The sequence below is a fragment of the Centrocercus urophasianus genome, unplaced genomic scaffold (genome assembly GCF_019232065.1).
Source record: "Centrocercus urophasianus isolate 14NV4802_14NV808 unplaced genomic scaffold, USGS_Curo_1.0 seq_12, whole genome shotgun sequence".
In the NCBI taxonomy this organism is placed as follows: Eukaryota; Metazoa; Chordata; class Aves; order Galliformes; family Phasianidae; genus Centrocercus; species Centrocercus urophasianus.
In genome coordinates, this window is record NW_024884364.1 from 253,267 (window position 1) to 278,868 (window position 25,602).

A 25,602-nucleotide genomic window follows, 5' to 3' on the forward strand; every position below is an offset into this window, starting at 1 on the left:
AGTTTTCCAGCCACTCCTCCCCAAGCCTGTAGGGTTGCCTGGGGTTGTTTTGCCCAAAATGCAGGACTTGATACTTGGCCCTATTGAAACTCATGCAGTTGGCCTTGGCCCATTGATCCAGTCTGTCTAGGTTCCTCTGTCGTGCCCTTCTCCCCTCAGGCTACTAAAACATTTTACATATACCCTCACATAGTTTTCAGGGGAATCTGTCCCGTAGTTTTATCAGGCACCAAGGTGAGGCTGATTGGTAGTTAATTCCTGCATTTTCCTTTTTAACCCTTTTTAAAAACAAATGTTATATTTCCGCTTTTCCAGTCACTGGGGACTTCACTTCACCAATGCTTTCCAAATACAATGGACTATGACTTAGCAAACTTCAGCTACCAGTTCTCTCAATACTCCAAGGTGAATTTCATCATGTTCTGTGGACTTCAGCATGCTCAGATTCCTCAGATAGTCTCAACCCTGGTCTTCTTCTATGATGGGTGGCTGCCTTGAGATTCTGTGACTTGGGAGATGTGGAAGAGACAACTGCCAGTGAAGACTGAGATATTAAAAAAAAATAATAAAATTGTTGAGTAACGTGTCTATCTTGACTTTGAAGTTGAATTTTACTAGCTTGTTCCTTACTGTTGCTTGGACATGACTTCCTTGTGAGGAATGAATTCACCCAGCTTCAATACTGATTCAGAAATGATTATATTCAATCTTAGTTCATAAACTAAGTATTACAAACCCAGAGGCAGTATTATAGGCCTGAATAAGTTTTACACAGTCCGCAAAACCCTTTAACCATCACAGTGAGATTTGTAGAAGGGAGTACCACCAAAGCTCATTAATTCTCAAAAAAAATCAGATTTCATATGCATATGTCTGAAGTCCTCCTTACCTTCTCAAATTCCAATAAATCCTTTGATTTTAGACAGTAGCTCAGTTGCCTGAAGAACCAGTAATTATTTTTCTCTATGCCAGTGAGGTATCTTCTTGAGGTATTATGCTGCACTGTGAAAGAACACATCTAACACCACCTCTTCAAATCTGCACTAATAGACTTTACCTGGCCATAGGCAATAAACTGCCTGTTCAGTGACTGCCAGAGTATATCACTCCATCCGCCTCTTCCCTCAAAGTAACATAAATGGCTACCTTTTCCCCTCCGTCAGTAGCACTGTGGGAACCAAGACTATTAACTCACAGCAAGTGAGTTAAGTCAGTTACCTGAGTAAACAATCTCAATTTACAACTAAAGGAGAAGGGTTCGGTTTGATTACCTTGGGAACAGTGAGAGAACCACTTGTGATCTGCTGCCCAAATGGCATTCTTGGCAATACTTGTGCACCTCACTGTCTGCAGCCAACAGCTGTAACAAGTTATATTGAGATGGTTATTTTGTTGGTGTGTAAGGAAAGAGCAGAGTCTAACTCCTAGAGCAGGACTAACTGCATTGGGAAAACAAAAGTGAAAGCATGAGGAATTGTTTTAGTTAGTCAGGAGAGCAGATCTAACACATGCAGAAAACCTTCTAGGCAAGACAATATGGTTTAACAAACCAAGTTTTCTAAGCATAAATGCATTTTAAAGGCCAGTTTAAAAGGCCAAAGAAAGGATGCTCTCTCACTACTACACACAGAAGAGTGGGAGACCATGTCCAGCCTCTAACAGGAGGAAGGCTTAAGGAGCCTGTAGCTGCCTGTCTACTAAGATGGACAGGTAGGCCGGCCGGTGTGCAGTTTATATGTGCAATCTCTACACCCATGTTCCCATGCATATCTACATGAACAAGTATCTATATACAAGAGCTTATCTGAAAGTAATGCCTCATATTTTATTACGCTGGCCCACAACATCAGAAGCAGATGCTGGGGGTATGGTAGTAAACATTGATCCTTCCCAATGATAGTCCATTTTGTTGCCATGCAACAGATGGCAGCAGAGGGGCAATCTGACAAAATGTCATCAGATAAGGAAGTGCATGTGAAGGAAAGGTGTGAAATTGAATTCTTCCATGTGGAAAAAATGGCACCCACTGACATCCACTGACGTGGATGCTTGCTAAACATTTATGGAGACTAAACACGGTGAGAGGGTAGATGGTGCATTTCAGTAATGGTGACAGTAGCCATAGATTGCCTCCACTGTTGCAGATTTTTACAAGCATGGCATGCTGGCTCTTGCTTATTGCTAACAAAAATGCATAGCTAATGGTGGCAGCTACATTGAAAAATAGTGTTTTGTAGCTGAGAGTGTGCTCTGTCGGGAAGTGTTACTGTGCACGTTGCAGTTTCCATGGAAAAAATAGGAAGCATTACTTTCAGTGCAACCTATCAAAATGTAAGCATGCCTGTATGTGTGTTGACCTCCAGAGGAATGTATGTGAGTGCACACACTGTGATCAGACATAGCATACACCTAGCCAAGCTGTATGTTTGTGGTCCAGCTTGTGAATGCTGCCACCACTGCCATTACTGTATGTATATCACTCCTTCTATGTCTACAGTCACATCTGACGTGTGCTTTAAGGGCTAGATTGCAGAATGTGAGGAATACATTCCAGAGAATGCTGTTTAAGTGAAACTCTTAAGCGATTATTTGACTGCTTCTTTGACTCTAAGCCTTTCCACCATTTGCACAAACCTGGAGATACATACTTATTTGCCACTGTGAATCATAAAATAGATTGGAGGTGCTTTTCTGAAAATACACAGTATCTGCAGTTTATTTTTCAATTTGGTGAAAAGAGACAAGGGATATTCAAGCACAGACTTTTTCCTCAGATATGCATCTCATGGATGACTCAGGGCAGATAGTCTCTAGTCCTTCACCAGTCGGTAGATGTGATGCTGGGCACCATGGTCACTAGCTGACACCTCAAAAACATATGCTATGCACAGCAAGGTCTCCTGTGTGTCCCTGTTTGTCACAACCTAGACAGAAAATGAGAAAAAGCTGAGATCATATCTGCTATTACACTGCTTGCACATTTTAACACAGAGAGCAAAATCAGTAGTAAGAAAAGAACAGAATTCTCCACAGGAATCACACATAGCTCAATCATCACATCTCCCAATCCATGTGCTCACACAACCAAGCAAAGCACTTCTACAATGCTGGGGCTACAATGCAATGAAGAGATAGGGAGATGAGCAGAATCTACTGAGGATGAAAGAAAGTTGTGACCAAGCAGTGACCAACCAATATGCAGGTCTGCTATTCCCCAGCTCCCTGATGTTAGAGATTTCAGCAGAGAGAAGGGATTTCCAAAAAAAAAAAAGAAAAAAGTTTTTGCTCTGCTTGTTGTGTTTAGAGTGGCCACCTTCTGTGACACACCCATTCCTGCTCCTGCATTGGTATACCACAGCCATGACCAGTTCTTTCCCATCATCTGATCCTGCTTATTAGAGGTAAACATAGATAATGAGAATTAGATTGTATCTCATTTTACAGGAGACTGACACATTTGAAACTTTTACATCTCCCATTCCATCCATTGTAGGTATCAGGAGTATGGCTGCTACACTGATGTATTCTTACAGTAGCTAGTTATTTCTCTTTTCCCATTTCCTTTTTTAATGACACTCAGGAATATAAGCTTCTTTGCAGCATGTATCAGGCCCACTGTCAGCAGTACAGTGATGAAAAGTACTGTCCTGGTTTTAGAAGCATGTACTGCCTACACTACATTTAGGGACAAACAAAATACTGTACCCAGAGCTCTTAGCTGAGCTTTCCTCTCTCTGTCACCACACATTTTTACACATTCTTGTAATCTGGGTTTGTGCCTGGCTGAAGCTTCATGCAGTTCTCTCCTTTTGGAAAAGACTTTTTCTTCAGCTGTAGTACCAACTTAATTGCAGAAGAAAAGCATAGCTGGAGGCTTGCTCTGTACCAAAGCCCGACCATTCTTGTAAAAATAGAAGGAAAAGAGCTGTTCTCAAACTCATGAATAACTATTTCCTTCGTTTTGGCCTATTGTTTTCTTTTCTTACTTCATGACTTTTTTTGCAATTGAACTAAGCCTTCTTCTTTCTGCAGGTATTTCTGAGTTATGGCAAGACATCAGAGACTTTTGGTAATACTGTGCTCCGAAATCTTGGAAGGCTTGATACAAAACAATTTGCAAATCAAGATTTCAGCTCCCCAGTCAGTGTGTAAAATTTCCAGCCCATTGCTCAGGATTGCAAGACTACAAACACAGTATATAAAACACTGAGCTAGCAACCATATGAGATACATCTCTCTGTGACAGGAGGTGAAGAAAGCACATGAGATTATTCAGTGCCCCAGAGGGGCTAACTTTACACCAGTCTTTGGTGTGACTGAGGAAAGATGCAGGCAGAAAGCAGTTACAGCATTTCTCTGCATTCACACACATTTTCAAACTTTCCCTGCTCAAACCATACTTCTGCTCATCTAAAAACAAAAACAAAAACAAATCCTTTATGCCTTTATACTCCTTTTTTCTTCCACATGCTGAAGAGCTTAATAGAAACATAAAAGAGTAAAGCCTTTTTGCCTCATACTCTGCGAGATATAAGGACATCATTAAGCTTGTATTATAGCTGAGATTCCTTTGCCACAGTACGGAGTAATGAGTTGCCTGAAGTCCTACAACATCTTCAGAGGATGGGATGAACACTATTTCCCTTCTTTGATACAGCCTCCAGAATCAACTCCGCTCACCCAGCCTCAGGTTCTTTTTGGTAAAGATCTGCAACGCATCTTGCAGAGGTTAAAACTCATGGTCAACTAGGAGAATCCACTTTTTAAGATGACTTTGTCCTCTTCCCAAATTTGGCTGCATCTGAGCCTGGAAAGACTAATAGTATAACACAGACACTGATGCAATCTAGTTACGGCAGCCTTGCAGTACTGCCCTACCAAGGAGTTGCAGTGATTGATTCATTAAGGTTTTCTCTAACATGCCTCTTCCTTTTACTTCCCTCAGTATTCTTTTCAGATTCAGGACATTTTTGAGGAAACATGCATTTTAATTCCAGCTGATACGAGTGAAGAACTCTCACTGTGACAAAATTTTAAGGCCACTTAACAGTGTTTTTGCTTTCCTTTTTTTTTTTTTTTTTTTAACCTTGTGTAAAAGACCAACACACAGAAAGAATAAACATACACATCCAGTAGTGGAATGAGCACTTCCTTCACTATGACCACTGCATCTTTTTCCTTCCCATATCTCTCTGGCTTATTAATTTTCCCTTTATCTTTCTTTTTTTCTCTCTCTCTTACTGGAGGTCTGCTGTTTCTCTACATGAGCTAAGATCTCCCATGTTCCTGTCTTGAGGTATAGTACAACACTTGAGAAATATCAAGTACAGCTTGATACTGAGCTGAAAAAGGAAATCTGCTTAGACTCACAAGAGAGAACTCTTGCATGAGGCTTACATGTTTCCAAGTTCCAAGGAAAACGGTTCTAAGTCCCACCTGTAAGATAGTAAAGTTCTCCAGCACACTGTTCATCATATACTTCTCAGGAAGGTGCTTGAGTTTATGAATGAAATTTATCATGTATTCACAGAGAGGAGAACGATGAATGCGATAGGAATAGTGTCCATTTTCGTAGTGTGCATACTCTGTCTGCAATTTAGAACAGAAAAGGGACTTACGAGGTTAATGCTATCACATCAGTAGCAGTCATATAAACGAACTCCAAACAGAAAAATTATGACTTTTTCAAGTCATTTTACTAACAATAATGAGCTGATCAATCTACAGTTGTAGATTAATCTGATTTGTCTACAGTTCTCTGTACCAAGAGAAGACCTCAGTCTTCCTGAGCCCAACAATTTTTTCAGCTTGTTTTCTTTTCTCTTGAGAACAGAAATACCAGCTTATGAGTAGAAAACTGCCAAGGAACTATGAAAGGAAACTTAGAGGAGCAGGCCACTTGTCAGCTATGATATGGTATGCATCTCTGCTAGAAAAAAAAATTAAGTGTGAATAAATTGGAGAAGTCAAAAACTGCTGCTTCAGCAAGACCAGGAGGCTCCTAGTGATAGTGGTAACTATGCTCAGGATGCATCATGCCTGAAATGGACTAAGGCCTTTTGCACCTTTGAGAGAGAATACAGCATCTTTGCTATCCTTTAGGAGAATGTTTGGCCAATGTTACACAGAGGGATTTTTTTGTTAACATTAACATCTTAGCTTCTAAATATTTCATCTTCCTTTGAATAGAAACTAATGTTGGTTTGTATCATGATTTTTAAATGCCCTTTCTCTCCTTTCTCTCCTTTCACCACAACAGCTTGACCTCTTTTCTCATGCACTATGATAGCTTTTCTTGATCTACATTGTCCCATCATATGCAAATCCATAGCCAGATTCCAGATACATTTCTCATATGACTGGAGATGCTTTTTGGGAAATAATGTAGCTTGACCTGACTGCTGACAACAGAATATGTGGAGTTCTGCACACAGCTGCTCCCTCTGCATCTAAAAGCTCCTTGAAAAAAACAACAGGACAAAGCAAGTCAGAGCAGGTCTCAGCAGCTGAACGTAGCATTAGAAAGAATTTCTTCAATGCCACATATACATATAATTATGCTGCTACTAGAACTGTAAATATGCAAGCACTAAAATAAGCCTCATAAAATCACAACTCCGTATTCTATAAATGGTCACAGTCTATAGTCACAGACTATAGTCTATAGATGATCAATTTTCACCTTTCAGGACTAAGTAAATCCAGATTTCCTAGCTTTTCCTTGCTCCACAAGAAGTCCAGAAAATCACCAACACTTCAGAAACTGAGATTTAAGGAAAAAACATCAAATACTATCATATCTTCCATTGAGTCCTGAAAAATGCCATGCTGGAGGCTGAAGCAGTTTTATAACTTCATGTCTCGGAAATAATAATCTATGGCATCCATCTCCCTGGTGAGAAGTATGGGCTATATTTACCTTTAGATATATTCAGCATACAGATACTTGAAATAATAGAATAGCAGTCAGAGAGAACGTTGTACAAAGGCGCCTGCTCCTTACCTCCACTTTCTCCACTACCTGCTTTCCAAAGGAACACACTTTAGTGGAACAGGTAATGACCATGTTTTCTGGGCTCTCATATTGGCTGGAAACACCATAGAAAGATCTGGATTCATCTTCAATATTGGTGTTCAAATCAGCCTGTCAAAAAAAAAAAAAAAAAAAAAGGAACAAAAAATAGATGGTTATCAAGTACCCTTGTGGTGGCTTTTTTTGCCATGAACTAAAGTAATCTTCTTTAGCCAGAAGTTTCCAAAGATCCAAAATATATTGATGTGCATCAAGATAGCAGTAGAAATCTGAAGAGTATGTATTAAAATCTAGTTTGCACTTCAGAAAATGTTGGTGGAAATTTGCATATATTTGGGGGATAATGAACATTAAAAATGTACAACACAGTCTCTTACCTTAGCTGATATTTATCACTTGGTCAGTGCCAGGACAACGTGAAGGTAAACAAAGCATGTGGAGAGCAAATAAGAGGGCATTGTAAAGTCAAAGCAATGCAACAAGATAGACTGGACTGCCTCACTTAGGAAGAAAAATAAGGGTGCAGTAACTGTAATAAAGCTCTTCCACTCTGAAGATGCATAGAAAGATACAGAATAGGGAGAAGGAATATGTGAGTGCACACACATTAGCCTCAGATGTTATTTATACAATGATATGAATAATGTAAGTAAATAAGGTGCAACATAAAGAATGTACATTCTTCATGGATCCAGTCTAGTTCCATCTGAATAGAAACCCATCTTCATTAGCAGCCAGTTTCAAATGTCTGTGTCAAAGTTTGGCAAACTGAAGTCTTGTGTTGGGAACTAGCTCCTTAAAATCTGGTTCTTTGAAGTTTCCACGAGGGGGCATTCAGCTATGAAAAAAGAAGTGATAGTCGTTCCGAAAACAAAGGGCGTGTACGAATGTGCAACTTGGCTTCCTCCCTTTCAAAACTAAGAGAGTATAGCTTCTCTGTACTCTGTGAGCCTCGCTGCTAACTTACTTCAGCAGAAAAGTAATTATCATTTCCCATAGGCTATTTCAGCCTATTCTGTTCTTCATCATGAACTTGCTTACAATGAGACAGTACTGTTAACTTATTCCTCTGAGGTGGCAATTTCACAAGAGATGTTAGTCAGTCTACACCTCTGCTGCTGATAGAAAGTGCCAATCCAGCCTTCTCCCCCGATCTGTAGCCACATAAGCCTGCTGCTACCCTTGTGCTACCATTAGCAATTGTACAGCTCTGTGACTAAAGGAGAAAGCTAATTGCAGCCAAAAGAGTTTTTAAATTTTGTTCTAGTTTCCATAAGGTAGTTTCCAGTAAGACAAGAAAGCCCATTTTGATCATTACAAGGGTTAGAAGATGTGAGAACACATACACAGAAGGTGAGAGCACAAAAAGTGCCTATGCTGATGGCAACCCATACTCAGGATGGATCTTGGAAAACTGTATCTCATAGGTATATTTTGATGATTATCAGGCTGGTCCTTTCACCAGCATAGAGTAGTCTCAATGCCCTCTTGTTCCTCTTGCACTGGGACAAACTTTTGTGTAGCTGTATTACAAAACTCACTGAGGAACCCATAGAATCATAGAATCATAAAATGGTTTAGGTTGGAAGGGATGTTTAAGATCATCTAGTTCCAACCCTCTTGCTATAGGCAGGGGCACCTCCCACTAGACCAGATTGCTCAAAGCCTCATCCAGCTTGGCCTTGAATGCTTCCAGAGAGGGAGCATCCATAACCTTGCTGGCAACCTATTCCAGTGTCTCACCACCCTCACAGCAAAGAATTTCTTCCTAATATCTAGTCTAAGCCTACCCTCTTCCAGTTTAAAATTATTTTCCCTTTTTCCTTCACTACATGGCCTTATAAAAAATCTCTCCCCAACTTTTCTATAGACTCCCTTCAGGCACTGGAAAGCCACTAAAAGGATCCCCCAATCCTTCTCATTTAGGCTGAAGAACCCCAGCTCTCTTAGCCTGTCCTTGTACGAGAGGTGCTCAAGCCCTCCTCTGGACCCACTCCAACAGCTTGATGTCCTTATGTTTCAGGCCCCAGAACTGGATGCAGTACTCCAGATGGAGTCTCACAAGAGCAGAGTAGAGAGGCAGAATCACCTCCCTCAACTGGCTGGTCACACTTCTCTTGATGCAACCCAGGATACGTTTGGCATTCTGGGCTGCAAGCACACATTGCCAACTCACGCTGAATCGTTCATCAACCGACACCTCCAAACCCATCTTCTCAGAGCTGCTTTCAAGCCATTCTCCACCCAACCCATATCTGTGCTTGAGATTGCCCCAATCCAGATGTAGAATCTTGCACTTGACCTTGTTGAACTTCATGAGGTTGGCACGGGCTCACTGGTCCCAGCATCAAATCCTGAGGAATGCCACTCCTCACTGGTCTTCACTTGGACATTGAGCTGTCAACTGCAACATTCTGAGTGTGACCATGGAGCCAATTCCTTATCCAGCAAGTGATCCATCCATTAAATCCATTTTATATTTTGAAACTATGGCTGGAGGAAGACTGGAACCTTTTACATTGTCAGTGGTCACCAGAAAGATTGTAAGGCAGTGTTATGCTCCCATGGTTTGTCTAAGCTTGAGCAGTATATGTGGATAAATCCAGACTAGCTTTTACCTTGTAAAAAGGTGTGAACTGGAATGAGGCATAGGCATTACAAGCTTGATCATGATTTAAATTGCCTACTGAATTGTTAAGTTTATGCTGAAGACCTTCCTATCCAATTTTCCACACTGTATTTATTCAGCTATCTCATTTGTGCAACAAATATGCATATATTAGAGTGTGGCACTGTTCTCTTCATTCTGGTTTATGTTTCTATTGAGTTATCGCAATGTACAGGATAGTCAATTGTATTACTTATTTGCCCTATACACAAGCTGTCTGAATAAAAATTAATTCCTTCCCCTTTCTAAAGAAGAACAAGATTAGGAGTCCTTCACAGCATTGTACAGATTTCCCTTGGAGACAATAAACAAAACAAATGGACCCATAAATGGAATTCCAACAACTCCAGGGAAGGATGGAAGCAGCATATTTGCAGAAGAACAGAGCTGCAACATCTGAAGACACATACTGCTGGCCTTCCAGTTACAGCTTGCAGACACTGGTTCCCATCTTCTCATGGAAGCTACTGCCTTTGTATGAGAGATGATTTGACATACACGTTATGTGCTCCTGAATTACTTTCAACTTGGTTTATGTAAACTAAAAATGCCAATTATGCGTATGAATACAAATCCAAAGAACTGGAGCAACTCAGGAGTGGAATTCCAATCTGTTAACCTTCCTTGCTATGGAGATGATGACCTCCTTTAACAGAGAAAAAAGAAACCACTACTATCAGCAATAGCCGATTTAACTTCTAAATATCAGCTGGACAGTCCAGTAAATCTCTAACAGATGCAGTTACACTTCCCACAGTTGCATCAGGACAAAATCTTACTCCTCACAATGGAATATTTAATGGCCAAAGGAGCTACTGCTTTTAGCTAAATGTTTAAAAATTCTGCAGCCTCCATTCCTGGATTCTTATGAACCTCATCAGCGGGACTGGAAATGGTACTGATTCTTTGGCAAAAGGATTATTTCTTTCTCTTCATTTTCAGTGTTCCTTTCTCTTAAAAATATTTGTTGCATGTCACAACCTGTCATGTACCTACTCACATCTTTCCAGACTTTTCCAGACTGTACCAGGCATGAAGATGAGCAAAGGAAGGTCTGCTTTGCTCTGTCCAGTATATTCCATGCCTCAAAAATACAAGGCAATAATATTAACTATGACTTAAAGTGAATTAATCTTCTCATACTTCATCAATTAGGAAAGGCCAGTTCTCCCTGTATATTCTGGGAATAAATTAACTTGCTGAACTTGTTGGACTAAATGTGATTCAGACTAGCAGGATAAAAATTAGTCTCTGAGCAAACGCACCGTCAAATGCACTAGTATACCCAACAAGTGAAATAACTCGAGTACGTTCCTTGTGCTATCCTAGGCAGCCAAAGAAGTGACAGTGAAGATTTAGGAAAGCACTCACCCAGCGGTCTGAATTGCTTTGTCCCCACCCCAGGCTCCTACCAGCCACTACTAGCAAGGGCAGAATCACAGCAGGAGCAGCACAGCATTCAGCTGGCTGGGTAGTATCATCACTTAATCAGCTGATCATGACTCTTCAAGGGCAAAGGCAGAAGAACAAATAGGGAGGCTTCTCTAAAAGTAATGCCTTTTACTGTATTATGGTGACAGTGTGCGTGGCATTAGAGATTGAATCCTCCCAACGATATTCTGTTACATTTTGTTGTCATGTGGCAGATGGCAGCAGAAGAGTAATCTGACAGAATGGAGACTAACATGCAAGCATATATGAAGGTGTGTAATTGAATTCCTCCATGCAGAATAAGTTGCACCCATTGACATTCATTGATGCTTGCAGAACACTAATGGAGACTAAACAGCAGATGTTAGCACAGTGAGGTGGTGCATTTCAGCAGTGGCTACAGAAATATGGCAGATAAGCCATATTCTAAGCAACCATGCAGATTTTTATGAATGTGGCGTGCGCACCCTTGTTCATCACTGTCAAAAATGAACATGATGAAAAACAGTGTTTTGTAGCTCAGACTTCGCTATATCAAATAGTTTTATTGTACCATTTCATCTGTTGCGGTCTCCATGGAAAGAAATAAGAGGCATTACTTTTGGAGCAACCTACATAGAAAAGGCTACACATGATTCACAAGCCACCAACTAGACCAAACAACTTTATTGCGCAAAGTCAGGGCTGTTGCTTTCTGTACAGATGTCAAAAGGTGTGCACATTCTGGCTAGCTCATAACAGCAATCTGATGTGTCTGAGATGCATTCAACTTACTGTAGAAGTTCAGGACAGATGGCATACTTGTCTTCAACTTGCTGTTGAGTTCCAAACATGCTGAAATTAACAGTCACTGATATCTGCGGAAACAGATTTCAGATATCTACAGATTGTATGTAAGACAGCTGATCTGCCTGTTTGTGGGGTAACACCAGACTCCTTCTAGAGAAGCAAAATTTTTAAATATGTGCCGAACAAGATTTTCAAAGAGAAAAAAAGAGATTTTTTCAGGGAAGGGCATAGTAACCCTGAAAAAGGGTAGTATTACTTTCTCTCTTTTTTCAGATTATCTTGGTTGTCAAAGTTCTTAGCAGCTCTGCTGTAGACAGCTCTGAGAAGGCGGGAGTTTATCACTCAATACCTGCTACCCCAAGAAAAAAATGCTTACAAAAAACTTGGCATTGTGCAGTGTCCTAACCAAACTGAGTTTTCTTTCTGATCTTCAGTGGGAGTGAGTTTCACAACTGACTGCTGAGAAAAGCCTCATTCCTGCTAGGATGCAGCTGCAAATCAAAATTTCTCTGTAACTCTTCACAGAGAGAAATGTGACCCTTGAGGCGCAGTCTTCAGCTTATCTGAGGCGTTGAAAAACAATGACTAGGCAAGAGTCCAAACTACAGTAACGCTGTGAGAAACTATAGCTTTGCACATATGCCCCCTGTGGTCAGTGGAAAAACTGAACAAATCTTTAAGAATGCTTCAAAACTGGTGGCACTACCTCTAAGAAAGTGCAAGATGGAGTTTGTAACCTAGAAGGTAATAGAAGGCCTCACCAACAGTAAGAATAAATGCAACTTCGCTACTTCCAAGGACTGTGTCATTTAGATACTCAGTATCAATTGCCTCAGCAATTCGGTCTGCTTTCTGCATCCAGCAATGTCTTCACTGTTGAACGTTCAGGGGAATTACTTTGTGCCACTGACATAGAAATCCCTTACATACGCTATTGCTAGGTAAGAGGTTGAGATGTTGACTACAGGTGAAATTAATGGGCTGTCAGATCCATTCTCAGAAAAAAATGAGCAAAGATCATAAAAATCAGGATTGAAGGCATAGGGTAGATAAGAGAGGATGACAAAGAGAATTTGCTGCTACCAGGATGAAGAGGCGGACAAGACATTTTATAAACAGTTGAAGTCTCAAGGTCTCTCCCCCTTGTTCTTGTGGGGGACTTCAGCCCAGACATCTGCTGGATTTGTAATACTGCAGATAGGGAACAGTCCCAGAGGCTCCTAGATTGCGTGGGAGATAATTTCCTGATGTATCTGGTGAAGAAGCCGACAAGAGAAAGCAAAATCCGTGATCTGCTGTTTGTTAACAGAGAAGATCTTGTGGGAGATGTTAAGGTTCGAGGCCGCCTGGGGTGTAGTGATCACGAGATGCTAGATTTCTTGGTCCTCATTGAACCATGGAAGGGAGTCAGCAGAACTGCCACCTTGGACTTCTGGAGGGCAGACTTTAACATCTCTAAGACCACGGTTAAGAGGGCCCCTTGGGAGGTAGCTCTGTAGGGTGTGGGAGCCCAGGAAGGCTGGAAATACTTTAAGGAAGTAACTTTGATGGTGCAGTAGCTGACCATCCCCAAGTCATGGAAGACAAGCTGATGGGCAAGGAGGCCAGGCTGGCTGAACAGAGTCCTTTATCTGGAACTCAAGAGCAAAAGGAAAGTTATGGTCTCTGGAAGAGTGGGCAAGCTACTTATGATGATTACAGGTACATAGTAAAGCCGTGCAGGGACAAAATTAGAAAAGCCAAAGCCCAGCTAGAACTGAACCGCTAAGGTAAAGGACAATAAATATTTCTATAAATGCACCAACAGCAAAAGGAGGGCTAGGGAGAATCTCTATCCCCCGTTGGACGCCAAGGGCAACACGGTGACCAAGAATCAGGATAAGGCTGAGGTACTCGATGCCTTCTTTACCTCAGTCTTCAATAATAAGATTTGTTACTTTCTGGCAACACATACCCTTGTGCTGGTAGATGGGGATGGCAAACATAATTGGCCCTGCATAATCCATGATGAGATGGTTTGGACCTGCTCCGAAAGCTGGATGCTCACAAGTCCATGGGGCCAGATGGACTGCACCCTAGAGCACTGAGGGAGCTGGCGGATGTGGTTGCCAAGCCACTCTCTATTATTCTTCAGCAGTCCTGGCTAACCAGAAATATCCCGGTGGACTGGAGACTGGCAAATGTGACATCCATCTTCAAAAAGTGTGGAAAGATGATCCTGATAGCTACAGAGCTATCAGTCTCACCTCAGTGCTGGGGAAGGTCATAGAATGGATAAACTGGTGAGCCATCATGGACCAATGCCAAAGGCCAACCAGCGGATCAAACCCAGTCAGCATGGGTTTACAAAAAATAAAGCCTGTTTGACAAACCTGATTTCATTCTATGACAAGGTGACCTGCTTAGTGGATGAAGATAAGGCTGTTGATGTGGTCTACCTGGACTCCAGTAAGGCCTTTGACACTGTCTCTCACAACACTCTCGCAAAGAAACTGGCTGCCCACAGTTTGGATGGGCACGCACTCCACTGGGTAAAACGCTGGCTGGATGGCAGCACCCAAAGAGTTGAGGCCAATGGAGTTAAATCCACTTGGCAGCTGGTCACAAGTGCTGTACCCTAGTGCTCAGTACTGGGGCTGCTTCTAACATCTTTATTAATGACTTCGATGAGGGGATTGAGTGTATGCTCAGTAAGCTTGCAGATGACACCAAGTTGGGAGGGAGATCTGGATAGACTGGATCAATGGGCCAAGGCCAACTGCATGAGTTTCAATAGGGCCAAGTATCAAGTCCTGCATTTTGGGCAAAACAACCCCAGGCAACCCTACAGGCTTGGGGAGGAGTGGCTGGAAAACTGCCTGACAGGAAGGGACCTTGGTGTACTGATGGACAGACAGCTGAATATGAGCCAGCAGTGTGCCCAGGTGGCCAAGAAGGCCAGTAGCATCCTGGCTTGTTATCAGGAATGGAGTGGTGAGCAGGACTAGGGAAGTAATCCTGCTCCTGTACTTGACACTGGTGAGGCCTCATCTCTAGTACTGTGTTCAGTTTTGGGCACCTCAGTACAGAAAGGACTTGGAGGTGCCCAAGCAATTCCAAAGAAGGGCAAGAAGGCTTGTGAAGGGCTTGGAGAACATGCCCTACGAGAAGCAACAGAAGGAACTGGAGCTGTTTAGTCTGGGGAACCAGAGGCTGAGGGGAGACAGTACTGCTCTCTTCCAATATCTGACGTGTGCTTACAGTGAGAGTGGGGTTGGTTTCTTCTCACAGGTGACAGGACAAGGGGAAATGGCCTCAAGCTGCACCAGGGTAAATTGAGGTTGGATATTAGGAAACACTTCTTTACAGAAAGGGCTGTTATGCACTAGAATAGGTTCCCCAGGGAGGCTGTAGAATCACTCTCCCTGAATGTGTTTAAAAACCGTTTGGATGTGGTGCTCAGGGCCATGATTCAGTGGAGGGTTGTTAGAATTAGGGTAGTTTGATTAGGTTGTGATTAGACTCATTGACCTTAAAGGTCTTTTCCAAACTGACCAATTCTATGATTCTATGACCTGACTGGATTTACTTGGAATGAGAGAGAAAACGTGTGCAGGACATCTCTCCCACCTACACCTCCAGCCCTTTCTACAACAGTATAATTTATTTAATAGAAAGAATCCGCTCATTAATTTAACATATTCACCATGCCTATTACTGATGAGAAGCTATGACATACATTCGTCACTGGCAGAAAAGTTGTCTAGGCTCTTCCACTGGTAACACTCATCTGCAGATATTTGCTTTAGTAAAGTACATTCAGTCTTGAACAGTCTTGTCTTAATTTTCCCTGTATCTTCTAGCCAGAGTTTCACAACTTCTGAAAGCTCTACAGTGCAAGTACACCATTCTAGTAACATGCAAAGCCCTGAAAGCTGCTCTTCCTTAAACTATTAATAACGATGCATTTAGGAGGAGTTCATGGAAAGAAAAAAAGTAACAGGTGGCAAAGATAATATTACACTGGAAAAGAGCAGAGCAGCCACAGCCCATGTGTTGGAAGGTTAATGTCTCATATTCATTGTCATGTGCTAGAACGTACTTGGAACATGAAGAAATGTCATGGAGATGTCATACACAACTTGCCAATCCAAGTCCAAGAGTTAGTTCATTTTATCAGGCTCCCAAAGCCAAAAATCAAGGCAGAATTACAAACACTATTTATGTTTCAAATTAGTCAACTTTTAGCTGTTAGCTGTTGTATAAGTAATTTACTGCACCACTGAATAAATGCACTCTTCCCCAGCCACACTATCTTCTATGCAATGTTAAAAAAAAAAGAAAAAACAAAAACAACAAAAAACATCTGATGTTTGGAGTTGAACTTCCAAAGCACAATAGATTATCTGGAATATTCACTGCTTAGTACGGTACTAGCAGTTTCCAAACTCAGGTTCTTCAAGCCTAAAACTATATAAATATAAAAACAACTTATTCAAAGTCTTAAAGATTTTTTTTTTTTTTTAAACGTCTTTGCCACATGCAAACACTAGTTCAGAACCTCTGAAAAATTATATATTCGTGTCTCAAAGAAACCTTCAAGCATTTACCTACCCACACAAGAAGATTATCAGCAGTTTGCTTTTGAATAATGGTTTCACCTTAAACAACACCACAAATTCAATAGTATAGAAATTATTTTATCCAATAGTGTACTTGGTACAGTTGTCCAGAGGGATCAAGTAATAAAACAGTAAAACAACCTAGGCATATATAGAGATGTAAAAACACAGGGAGATACAATAATTTCAGCTGAAATTCAGTTTTCTTCTGAAAAACTTTTTAAAACAACATTACTTGATCTGGTTATGAAGTGTTTATTTTGGCCTGGGATGGATTGTCACAACTCTTACCCAGAATCTGTAGAATATTTGGTCAAGTCTACTTATGTCTGTTTTTGGAAATACCAATATAATGTATTGCAGAATTTCCAGATTTTGCTGCTTTATGTTATCTGGTCTCTCCTGTTGAGTGGAGTTTGACTACACAGATCTATTGCATCAAATTCAGGATTTCTAAGACAAATGTAGCATGTTGAATTACAGGCATGGCTCACAAACTTTATATATAAGACTGCACTACCACAACGTTTGAAGCATGTTGAATTATACATATTCCAAAAAAAAAAAAAAAAAAAAAAAAAAAAAAGTGCTGGAGTTCTGGAGTTCTCCTGAAAAAATGGAAATTGCCACAGATTTTCAGAAGTAAACTATATTTATTTATTTAAACTAGTTCTGTTACGCTGACCTGACCTGGAGATCCTAGCTGAAATCTTACAAAAGGAATGATGTAGAGTACACCTATGTGTACTTTGTACACAATACGAATCATATTAGTGCTTCAACTTTCTCCTCCGGAACACCACAGCAGAAGTCATGCTTTCAACTCCTACTGCCTACACTGAGAAACAAATAAAAGACTGAATGATTTATTTCATACAAGTCTCAGTGGCTTCCACTCAATCAGTGACTTCACCTGTCAACTTATCTCACTTGTAATAAACAGTTGTCAATATTTCCATCAACAAAACTGGATGTAAACTCCAAGCAGGAATTCAACAATTAAAGAGCATCCAAAAAAGAAAGAGAAAGGGTAAGTCAGAATATTAAACCATGCCCCAGAACATCATTTTCTGAAGTGAACCCCAAGGCATCGTGCATAGTATCACTGGCTCTGGAGTAAAGATTTTTCAAGTCCTGTGGCACATCTTATGAAAATCAAATTTCAGTGAGTTGACACTCTTTGAAAACCAGATAACTAATGTGGGCCTAGTGACAGCAACCTCAGTGACATTCCACCATGTAAATCTTCACAAGCCTAACTTAGGTTGGTACGACATGGTACATAGGCCACATTTACCTTTCTCTTATGATACAGACAAAGTCCCCAAAGACAAAACCACAAGCACAAAAACAGCATGCTGTCGGTTTAGATAAATAAAATCACAGTTGCACTAAACCACAAATTCACTATGATTTTTCTTCCCTTGAGGAACTCAAAGTGTTATAATCTTTCTGGTTAACACCTCCCTCTTAAACTTCCTGGTTTTGTTCCTGAAACTTCTAAAGCTCTTCAGTGTGATTCCACAAAGGAGACAGTATACTTCACCTTGGCATGAACATTTGTTTAGGACCTCTATAGAACAAAGCAACTGTGTGTTGCAAATCCTACTTTCCCAAGGACTTTTTCCTCAAAAGCCACCCCCTTTCTTTTTTCCCCTTCTTTTGTCAAATCAGACTTCAGTTTCCTTTCTCAAACAGTTCTTAGAGCAATTACTACACAAAGTAGTTTGTCAAAGGAGACCACTCCCAGCAAGGTGCTGCTCTCTCTAATATCTTCCATTCATGCGCAATCAGGGCTGGTATTTCAATTTTTGTTTCAATTTTCTCAAGCAGGTTTAGTAGTACTCTGACAGAGACTAATTCTTTTAGGGATCAAGTTTAGTAGTACACAATATGGGGGTAGTAAAATTATGTCTGCAAGAACTGCTGATAACTAATGCTCTAAGCATCAGACATTGAAGAGAAGACTTCTAGCGAGCATTCTCCAACTCAGTTCTGGAAAGGTTAGGCTTGAGACAGCTGGGAAGCCACAATTCAAGGCACATAAATTAATTCTTCTTCCTTCTGAAGACACTAGTTAAGAGTATTTCTAATGTCAGTTTGCACAGAGATATGGAAGCTCATTTTTCATCATCTCACTCCTGACCTGAGGTTGAGGTGTAAGCTGTAACTCAAGGTGAAAATCTCCAAATGCCATTACACATACCTTCAGCCATCTATCTTGCATCTGCATCGAGCTCTTATTATTTTTAACCATGTAATACATTGTTTGTATGCTGAAGTACAACGGCACAGTTTTTGCAAATTTAAGTTAATTCATGAAAATCCTATCCAGGCTAAATTAAGAAAGTTTTTGTCGAGCTGATTTCTGCCAACATATCAGAAGTAAATTCAGTAAAATATCAGCAACATAATACAATTTCATAGTATATCTCTTATCTTTTGTCTATCACTGTACCTGCAGTCAATGCATATCTGTTCATCATTGGCACTCACTTAGCACAAAATGCAGCTAGTGAGATAGAGACAGAAAAATGTTGCCGTTGCCTTCGACTGAGAATTACTCAGCACTGAACACAAGTGCACAAAGAAGAGTTTTCTGTGAATTCTTCTTATGTGTATAAATGAACAATTCAAAGTGTACCAGTCACCATTACCAAACATACTCCCTAGACCTAGTCAAAAAGAACTGTACAGATGACACCATGAAAAATATGTCTTACTCCAGGGTAGAATTAGGACCTTGTACAGTTAGGGAAAGAACCCAGAGAGAGTTGTGACTATCTTCTGCTCAGTGAGAATTTTTTTGAGAGGTCTTCTAGCCGTCATCTAACAGACAGTGAGGCCACCGCTTTTAAAGTAAGAACTTCATAGCAAATGGATACCTCGCAAAGAGTTCTTCCCTTACCCAGAATTTGACAAGGAAGAAGGCATTTGCTGGGCCCCTTTCAAACAGCTCCTTCAGGCCTCCTTTTTTCTCAGGGAACTTGTCATAGATCTGTCGGATATCCACTGCCTCAAGGTAGGGATCACTGTAGCTGGGATTTGACTGCCCGATGTGCACAAACAGGTGTTTGTTATACTGCAAGAACACGAAAAACAAGGGATTAGGGAATTTTTCAGTATATTCTGAACATACAACTTTTCATGAGAGAAAAGCTGACGTTTTAGCGAACTGGGTGAGTCCATCCTATCAAAGAAATCCAAAAAGCTCATAAGACCACTTCAAAAGATCTTCAAGCCCAGAAAGCATGCACCTCTTTTACCAGTTGATGCAGAGAGCATTAAGAGTGCATGGAGGGCTGGGTTCTGAAGGTGGTATGAATGATTACATGGAAAGGTCTGTACCCTCACTCTACACATCACTGTGACAGTAGGTGCTCTGTCACCTTAACTTAGAAGGAAACAGCCAAAAAAGCTTGACTACAGGAATTTTCTTAGAATTTGATTAGCACTTTCTAATTTAGTAGAAATATTAGCTGAAAGATCTCTGGTAATATGAGTTCATGCTGTTTTTAATTTCTTAAGAATACATCCAGCTTCTTGTTTCTTCTGAAGTAATTCTATATTTTTTTCCCCTTAAATTCACTTCTAAATCATTGCCTTGTATAGCTGCTGCTAAACAGTCTGGAATTACCTGAAATGCAGAATGTTACCTGTCACAAGGCACTCAGCCAATAAACATCAAAGCTCCTTATCCTGAGAAGAGCTGCCTGAATTACCACAGCAAGGTGCCAGCCAAATGCAACTGTCTTTTTTGCACTGCAGTTTTCCTGTCTTAGAGAAAGGAAGTATAACTGGCTCATCACCAGTGTATTTCTCAAGATGCAGTATCACATGGCTTTGGTGAGACAGGCAAGTCTTATTACTCCTATTTCATATATGTTCCACAGAAACACACAGATGCAAATTTGTCCCAGTTGACCCCAAATGTAAGTTCTCAGCACACAAGAGAGACTATGCGGGTCCACATGATCTAACCATCACTTGATTCTGGATCTGTCCTCCTAGGCTGAACAGGATAGCTAGAATAGCTCTATAGAGGCTGTACTACTGTCTTATGACCCTGGAAAGGGAGGCCAGAAGGACATGGCACATAGCTGGCTATACTGTGGTAAGCAATTCTGTCCTTTAAGAAAAGGATCTGTTTTAACTGCGTTCTTTGTTTCCCAAAGGTGGCTTCCTATTCTCAGTAGAGAAAAGAAGCAAATATTTTCATACACATATAGCACACATTCACAGTGCGTAGGAGCTACCTGAATACCAAAGATATATGAGGAGTGGAAGTCAAAAATGTATCTTACCGTGTCTTGATCTTGCTGCTGTTCCAAGAATGCAGAGAACTCTAACATCCAAAGTTTGGAGCTAGCAACTCTTCGTCCTTGCCAAGCTGGTGCTGATGATGAAGGTGGGAGGCCAGTGGGAGAGTCAAACCCTAATTGTACAAGATTTATATACCAAAATTTAGAAACAGGTAAGTTGTAATAGCTCTTCAATAAAGATCCTGTTGTCAAATCTGACTTATAACGTTTTCTTCTAACTTCGCTCATCATGCAAAATACCATTCATACGTTTCGCTCTCTACCTGTGCTGTAAATGGCTTCTCAGCCACATTCTGCTAAGCCAGCAATTGTCGGAGTTGTACCAGCTGATGTAGAAGGTAATCTACCTAGTTTTGACTTCACAGAAAACATGTGACTTTAGGAAGACCTGGATATGCCCTAAATGAGCAGTGAAATAAGCTGGCTTAGTATCAGAGAATGAAGTATCACCATCAGCATGATTAATTAATTTCTCAAAGTGGTGAAACTGAGAAGAAAATACATTTATTATTCCACTTAACAAGGAATTGGAAAGGCAATTGTTATGATGGAATACAATGTTCTAATGCAGGTGGAAGAACAGCAGACAAATATAAACTTGTTTTCATTCTGAATCAGGAGGGAAAAAAACCCCAAAACAAACAACAAAAGTCAGGACTAAATGTTGCATTTAAAAAAAAAAAACAACTGTTTGAGCACTCGATATAAGGATGTAAACTAAAAATAATTATTAAAAATAAGGAGAAACTATATGAAATTAATTTTGTATCCACTGAAATGTTTCGGTAGGCAAAAATCCTTTTAAAAGTAACTTATTTTTTTAATGAGTGTTAGCTATTTTTGAAGCTAACACATAATTTGAAAGAAGTAACTATTTCTTACCTGGTAATGGCAGTGAAGGCTGTAGAACATAGGGTTGTTGAGAAAAAGGTTTCACACTATAAAGTATGCAAAGATAGTTGACAGAGAGGAGGAAAGAGGAGAAGGAAAATACATTTGGTCAACTGTTGTACAGATTAGGTGACTTCAACAAACACTTTTCATTTCTCCCAGAACAGTTTCCAGTATTTTATGAACCACTTTTCCCCACAAGACAGCTTATTAGTTTCTGTTCCCTGACCTGCCTTACGAACATCAGCAATAGAACAAGAAGAGAGCAAGAACACATAGCTGGAGTGAAAAGCATAATCCTTCCAGCCACTTGCCATTAAGTTGTCTTAAATTTCCTCACAGAACATGTCCTGCTAGGTTATGTGATAAAAAGTTTGTCTCCACGCACTTGAGATAGCACGGTGGAACAAGAGAAGGCAGAGTGATCTGAATAATATTCTGACATAGCTACATCCAGGGCCATTACCAGAGAATCATCAGCTAAACTCTTGTCTATGCACTGCAAAGGGGGAACCCCAATAATAGAGTCATAGAAATAAAATCCCTAATTTTATCAATCCATGCTGTCAGGGAGTCACCATCCTCATTGGCTAGGTAGGAATCCAACTCAACAAGTCAGTTGGGGTTTACAAATCAACTACCTTAGAAACTGAAGGAACTAATGTCTAGATAGCATGGAACACACTGAGATAAAATGAAAGAGCATTTGGGAATTGCAAAAGATTTATTTTGGAGACATTTAGGGCAAGTACAGGAATAAAAGATACATGTTGCATATTAAAGGATTACTACATTTGTCTGGACATGTCCTGCACATTACCATTACAGTCTTCCCTGTCTTCTAATTAATTTCCTGGATAAGGGTCTCTCTGTATTCTGTAGTGCCTGTGGAAGTCTAAGTGCCATTCATAGGACCAACTTATGGGTTACAGGGGCCATGCTTCTGTAGCGTCAGAAACTATAGCAATTAAGAGTGTGCTCACTACTGAGTATCAAGCTAGACTAGCCAGCAAATAGATGACTTTGGAGCCAACTGTATGTCTTCAGGGGCAAAGAGGAGGCTTGAAACTTGAGGAGGCTAATTTGAGTTTGACAAAGAGGTCAAGACCACGTGACAAAGAGACTGCGAAATCTGAAGGGTGACTGAAAGCCAGGTCTGTATGTGTTTATCTCTGCGGGTGGCAAACTGGGGAAGGGTGAAGAGCCAGGACCATCTACTGGGTGGACTATATATCTTAGTTATATATCTCAGTTAGCAAAGAGATTCCCTGTGTTCGCATGCATGTGCATTTATCTGTGCATGAGTGAGGGATCTATGCCAGTAAATAGAGTGGAACTGCAGCCTCTAGTGTTCAGATGCTGATATGCCAGCAAAGGGGGAGATAATGGATCTAGGATAGCTACTGGACAGAGTGCACAAACCCAGGTAATGGATGGATACACAATGCATTTATATCCTCTTAACACACCTTCACCAACATCATCCAGAGAGGGATACAGAATGAGGCTGTTGGTGCTGTTTGTATTTATGAGTGCTAAGTTTGCATTTTTTGTGGGGGCCATTGTATATCTGCATGTATGTATTTATCTGTTTGTATCTGTTTCCACCAGGAACACATGCTCAACCTCACTTGCCCACTGGGAATACATGCTCAGCCTCCTGTGCTGGTTGAAATTGGGAACATGAAGATGCAGCTGCCTTGTCTCAGGCTGCTAGATTCAGCAACTCATTAAAATAACCCACATTAGGCTGAGTTGTGGGGCATGTTAAAGGGATACAATCCATACTAAAAGATACCATATGAAGACATGGGATTTTATTTTAAAGGGATACAATCCATACTAAAGATACCATGTGAAGACATGGGATTTTATTTGTTTAAGAATGTCTTGTGACTCTAAATTTATCTTCAGCCTTAGAAGAATGTCAGGCCTTAGGTCTCAGATCCACAGTCAGGGAATCTGTCTAAGAACAAGGATTACATTCACATTTCAAAAATCTTGAAATAGCTAATGTCATTCCTCAAGGAACATGTAGGAAGCACCTGTTCAGACAAAGGAATACTCACTCTTGCAAAGATCCAGCTTGGCTTGGCAAAGCTCCTTGCCAAAACTGCAAGAGAACAACACACAGGCAAAGGTGATTACTCTTAATATTGAGAAAAAAAGCCAGACTTGCCCCTGTCTGAAAAAAGAAACTGCAAGCTCAGACTTAAAGATATGATTTAGCTGCAGCTCCTCTTTCTGCTTTCCTGATTTAATCCTTGGAGGGTATTTTCCACACAGTAATAGTAGTAAAAGCAAATGACCAAATAGTATTTTTAAATGTAAAATTGCATGTATGCATTCTTGCACCTCTGTCTCCAAAGCTTAAAAAAAATGCTCCCCCTCTTCAATGGGCCACTTTTTTCCAGAACTCCACAGAAGTATTTTGGAAGAAATCAATGCTGAGAAAATCTCGCTAATCTCAACATGAAGGACAGGGAATGGTGACAGGCTGTATGTGCTAAAAGTTTTGTGTAAGAGCCATCAATTTGTGATCTAAGCACACAGGATGAGCATGGGGATTATGAGTTTGACAAAGGGTCAGGATGGTCCAAACTGCTTCTTGGACTGAAAAAAGGACACAGACACCTTAAAATATTTCAGGCAGCTGAAAATCCAAAGGATATGATTGTTCTCTCACTTGTGTCATTTTTAGAAAAGCATATAATGAAACTCCGCTGTTTTATAACAATGTGAGCAAAGAATCAGACACAGTGTTGAAGACATTAAACATTTGCTATACAAAGAAAACATCTTTTGGCAGCTCTTAACACTCTTCCAAAGATTCAAGTGTCATCAGCCCAATTCTAACACATGGGTTCACTCACCCCTGAAATAGCAGGATAGGCTGGTCGTGGGAGACCTGGCAAGGCCGTTTTACTATGGAAGGGAGTTGCAGAGATAATCTGGGCAGATGACATTGTAGCCATACTCTGCATGGCTTTATCTTTAGCTGTCTGATCCTATGGGTAAGAGTAGAAAGAGAAAAGACAGAACAATTATAATAATAAATATGTTGCCTGATCTAGTGGTTTCTCACCAACTCCTTCATAGGGAACAAGCATCTGAAAACCTGAGCAGCAGACTCACCAATTGATATTTTAAGAATACTTCAAAGTTTAGGACTTTGAACCATTGCTATACCTTCAGATGAGGCTAATCTTACTTCCTGAAATGCTGGGATCATTGGTTTAGAGACTGCTAAGTGTTTCTCCTTTCTGTCTGAAGGTTCTTAAACTCCACAGCTAAAGTGTTTTCCCATGGAAATTAGGACTCTACTTCACTCCTGTGTTTTAATTACTGGTAAAGATAGTTAATGGAAAGACCCTTGATTCTCAATAAAATTCTAAAAAGCTCATTGTCAACACAAACAGCTAATCACTATCGTAAAAAGACTATCTCAGATCAGGAATGTTATTCTCAGGTAGAATTGATCACCCCTAGCAACGATGATTCTTGGGGAAACAAGAAATCCTATGGCAAGAACATATGCAAGAACATTGTTTTGTATTTTAGCAAGGTTGTGAGTTGCAGCAAAGAAGAGAGCTAATGTATGTTGAAAAAAAAAAAAAGAGCATTCTTTGTTTCTTCTGCAAAGAAGTCAAAGAAATAAATGGACACCATAAGTACTTCCACATACTCTTCCTTTTGTACTACAGTCCCATACAAGTAATCTCTATCCTTTAGACACTGTTTTTATCTGTGACATCGTAATTATAATGGCAATGTCAGAGGTGAGTTCATGGCTTGGAGAAGCTGCTGAAAGAAGTTCTCGTTCTCTTCAGGAATTCTCAAAGACACAAGCTCATTTATTTTAATAAC

The 25,602-nt window shown here is 40.4% G+C and overlaps 1 protein-coding gene across 1 annotated transcript in view; it reads right to left on the minus strand.

Moving 5' to 3' along the window:
* Positions 1-2,684: 2,684 nt before the first annotated feature.
* TEAD4 (TEA domain transcription factor 4) overlaps positions 2,685-25,602 on the minus strand; it is a gene marked incomplete at its 5' end in the record, with an annotated part of 65,685 nt that continues 42,767 nt past the window's right edge. Inside the window, 8 exons of the mRNA XM_042809597.1 lie at positions 2,685-2,924; positions 5,437-5,589; positions 7,004-7,144; positions 19,431-19,604; positions 20,827-20,957; positions 21,727-21,782; positions 23,805-23,848; positions 24,609-24,743. Coding sequence (XP_042665531.1) covers positions 2,811-2,924; positions 5,437-5,589; positions 7,004-7,144; positions 19,431-19,604; positions 20,827-20,957; positions 21,727-21,782; positions 23,805-23,848; positions 24,609-24,743 — 948 coding nt within the window. The remainder of the gene's footprint in view (positions 2,925-5,436; positions 5,590-7,003; positions 7,145-19,430; positions 19,605-20,826; positions 20,958-21,726; positions 21,783-23,804; positions 23,849-24,608; positions 24,744-25,602) is intronic.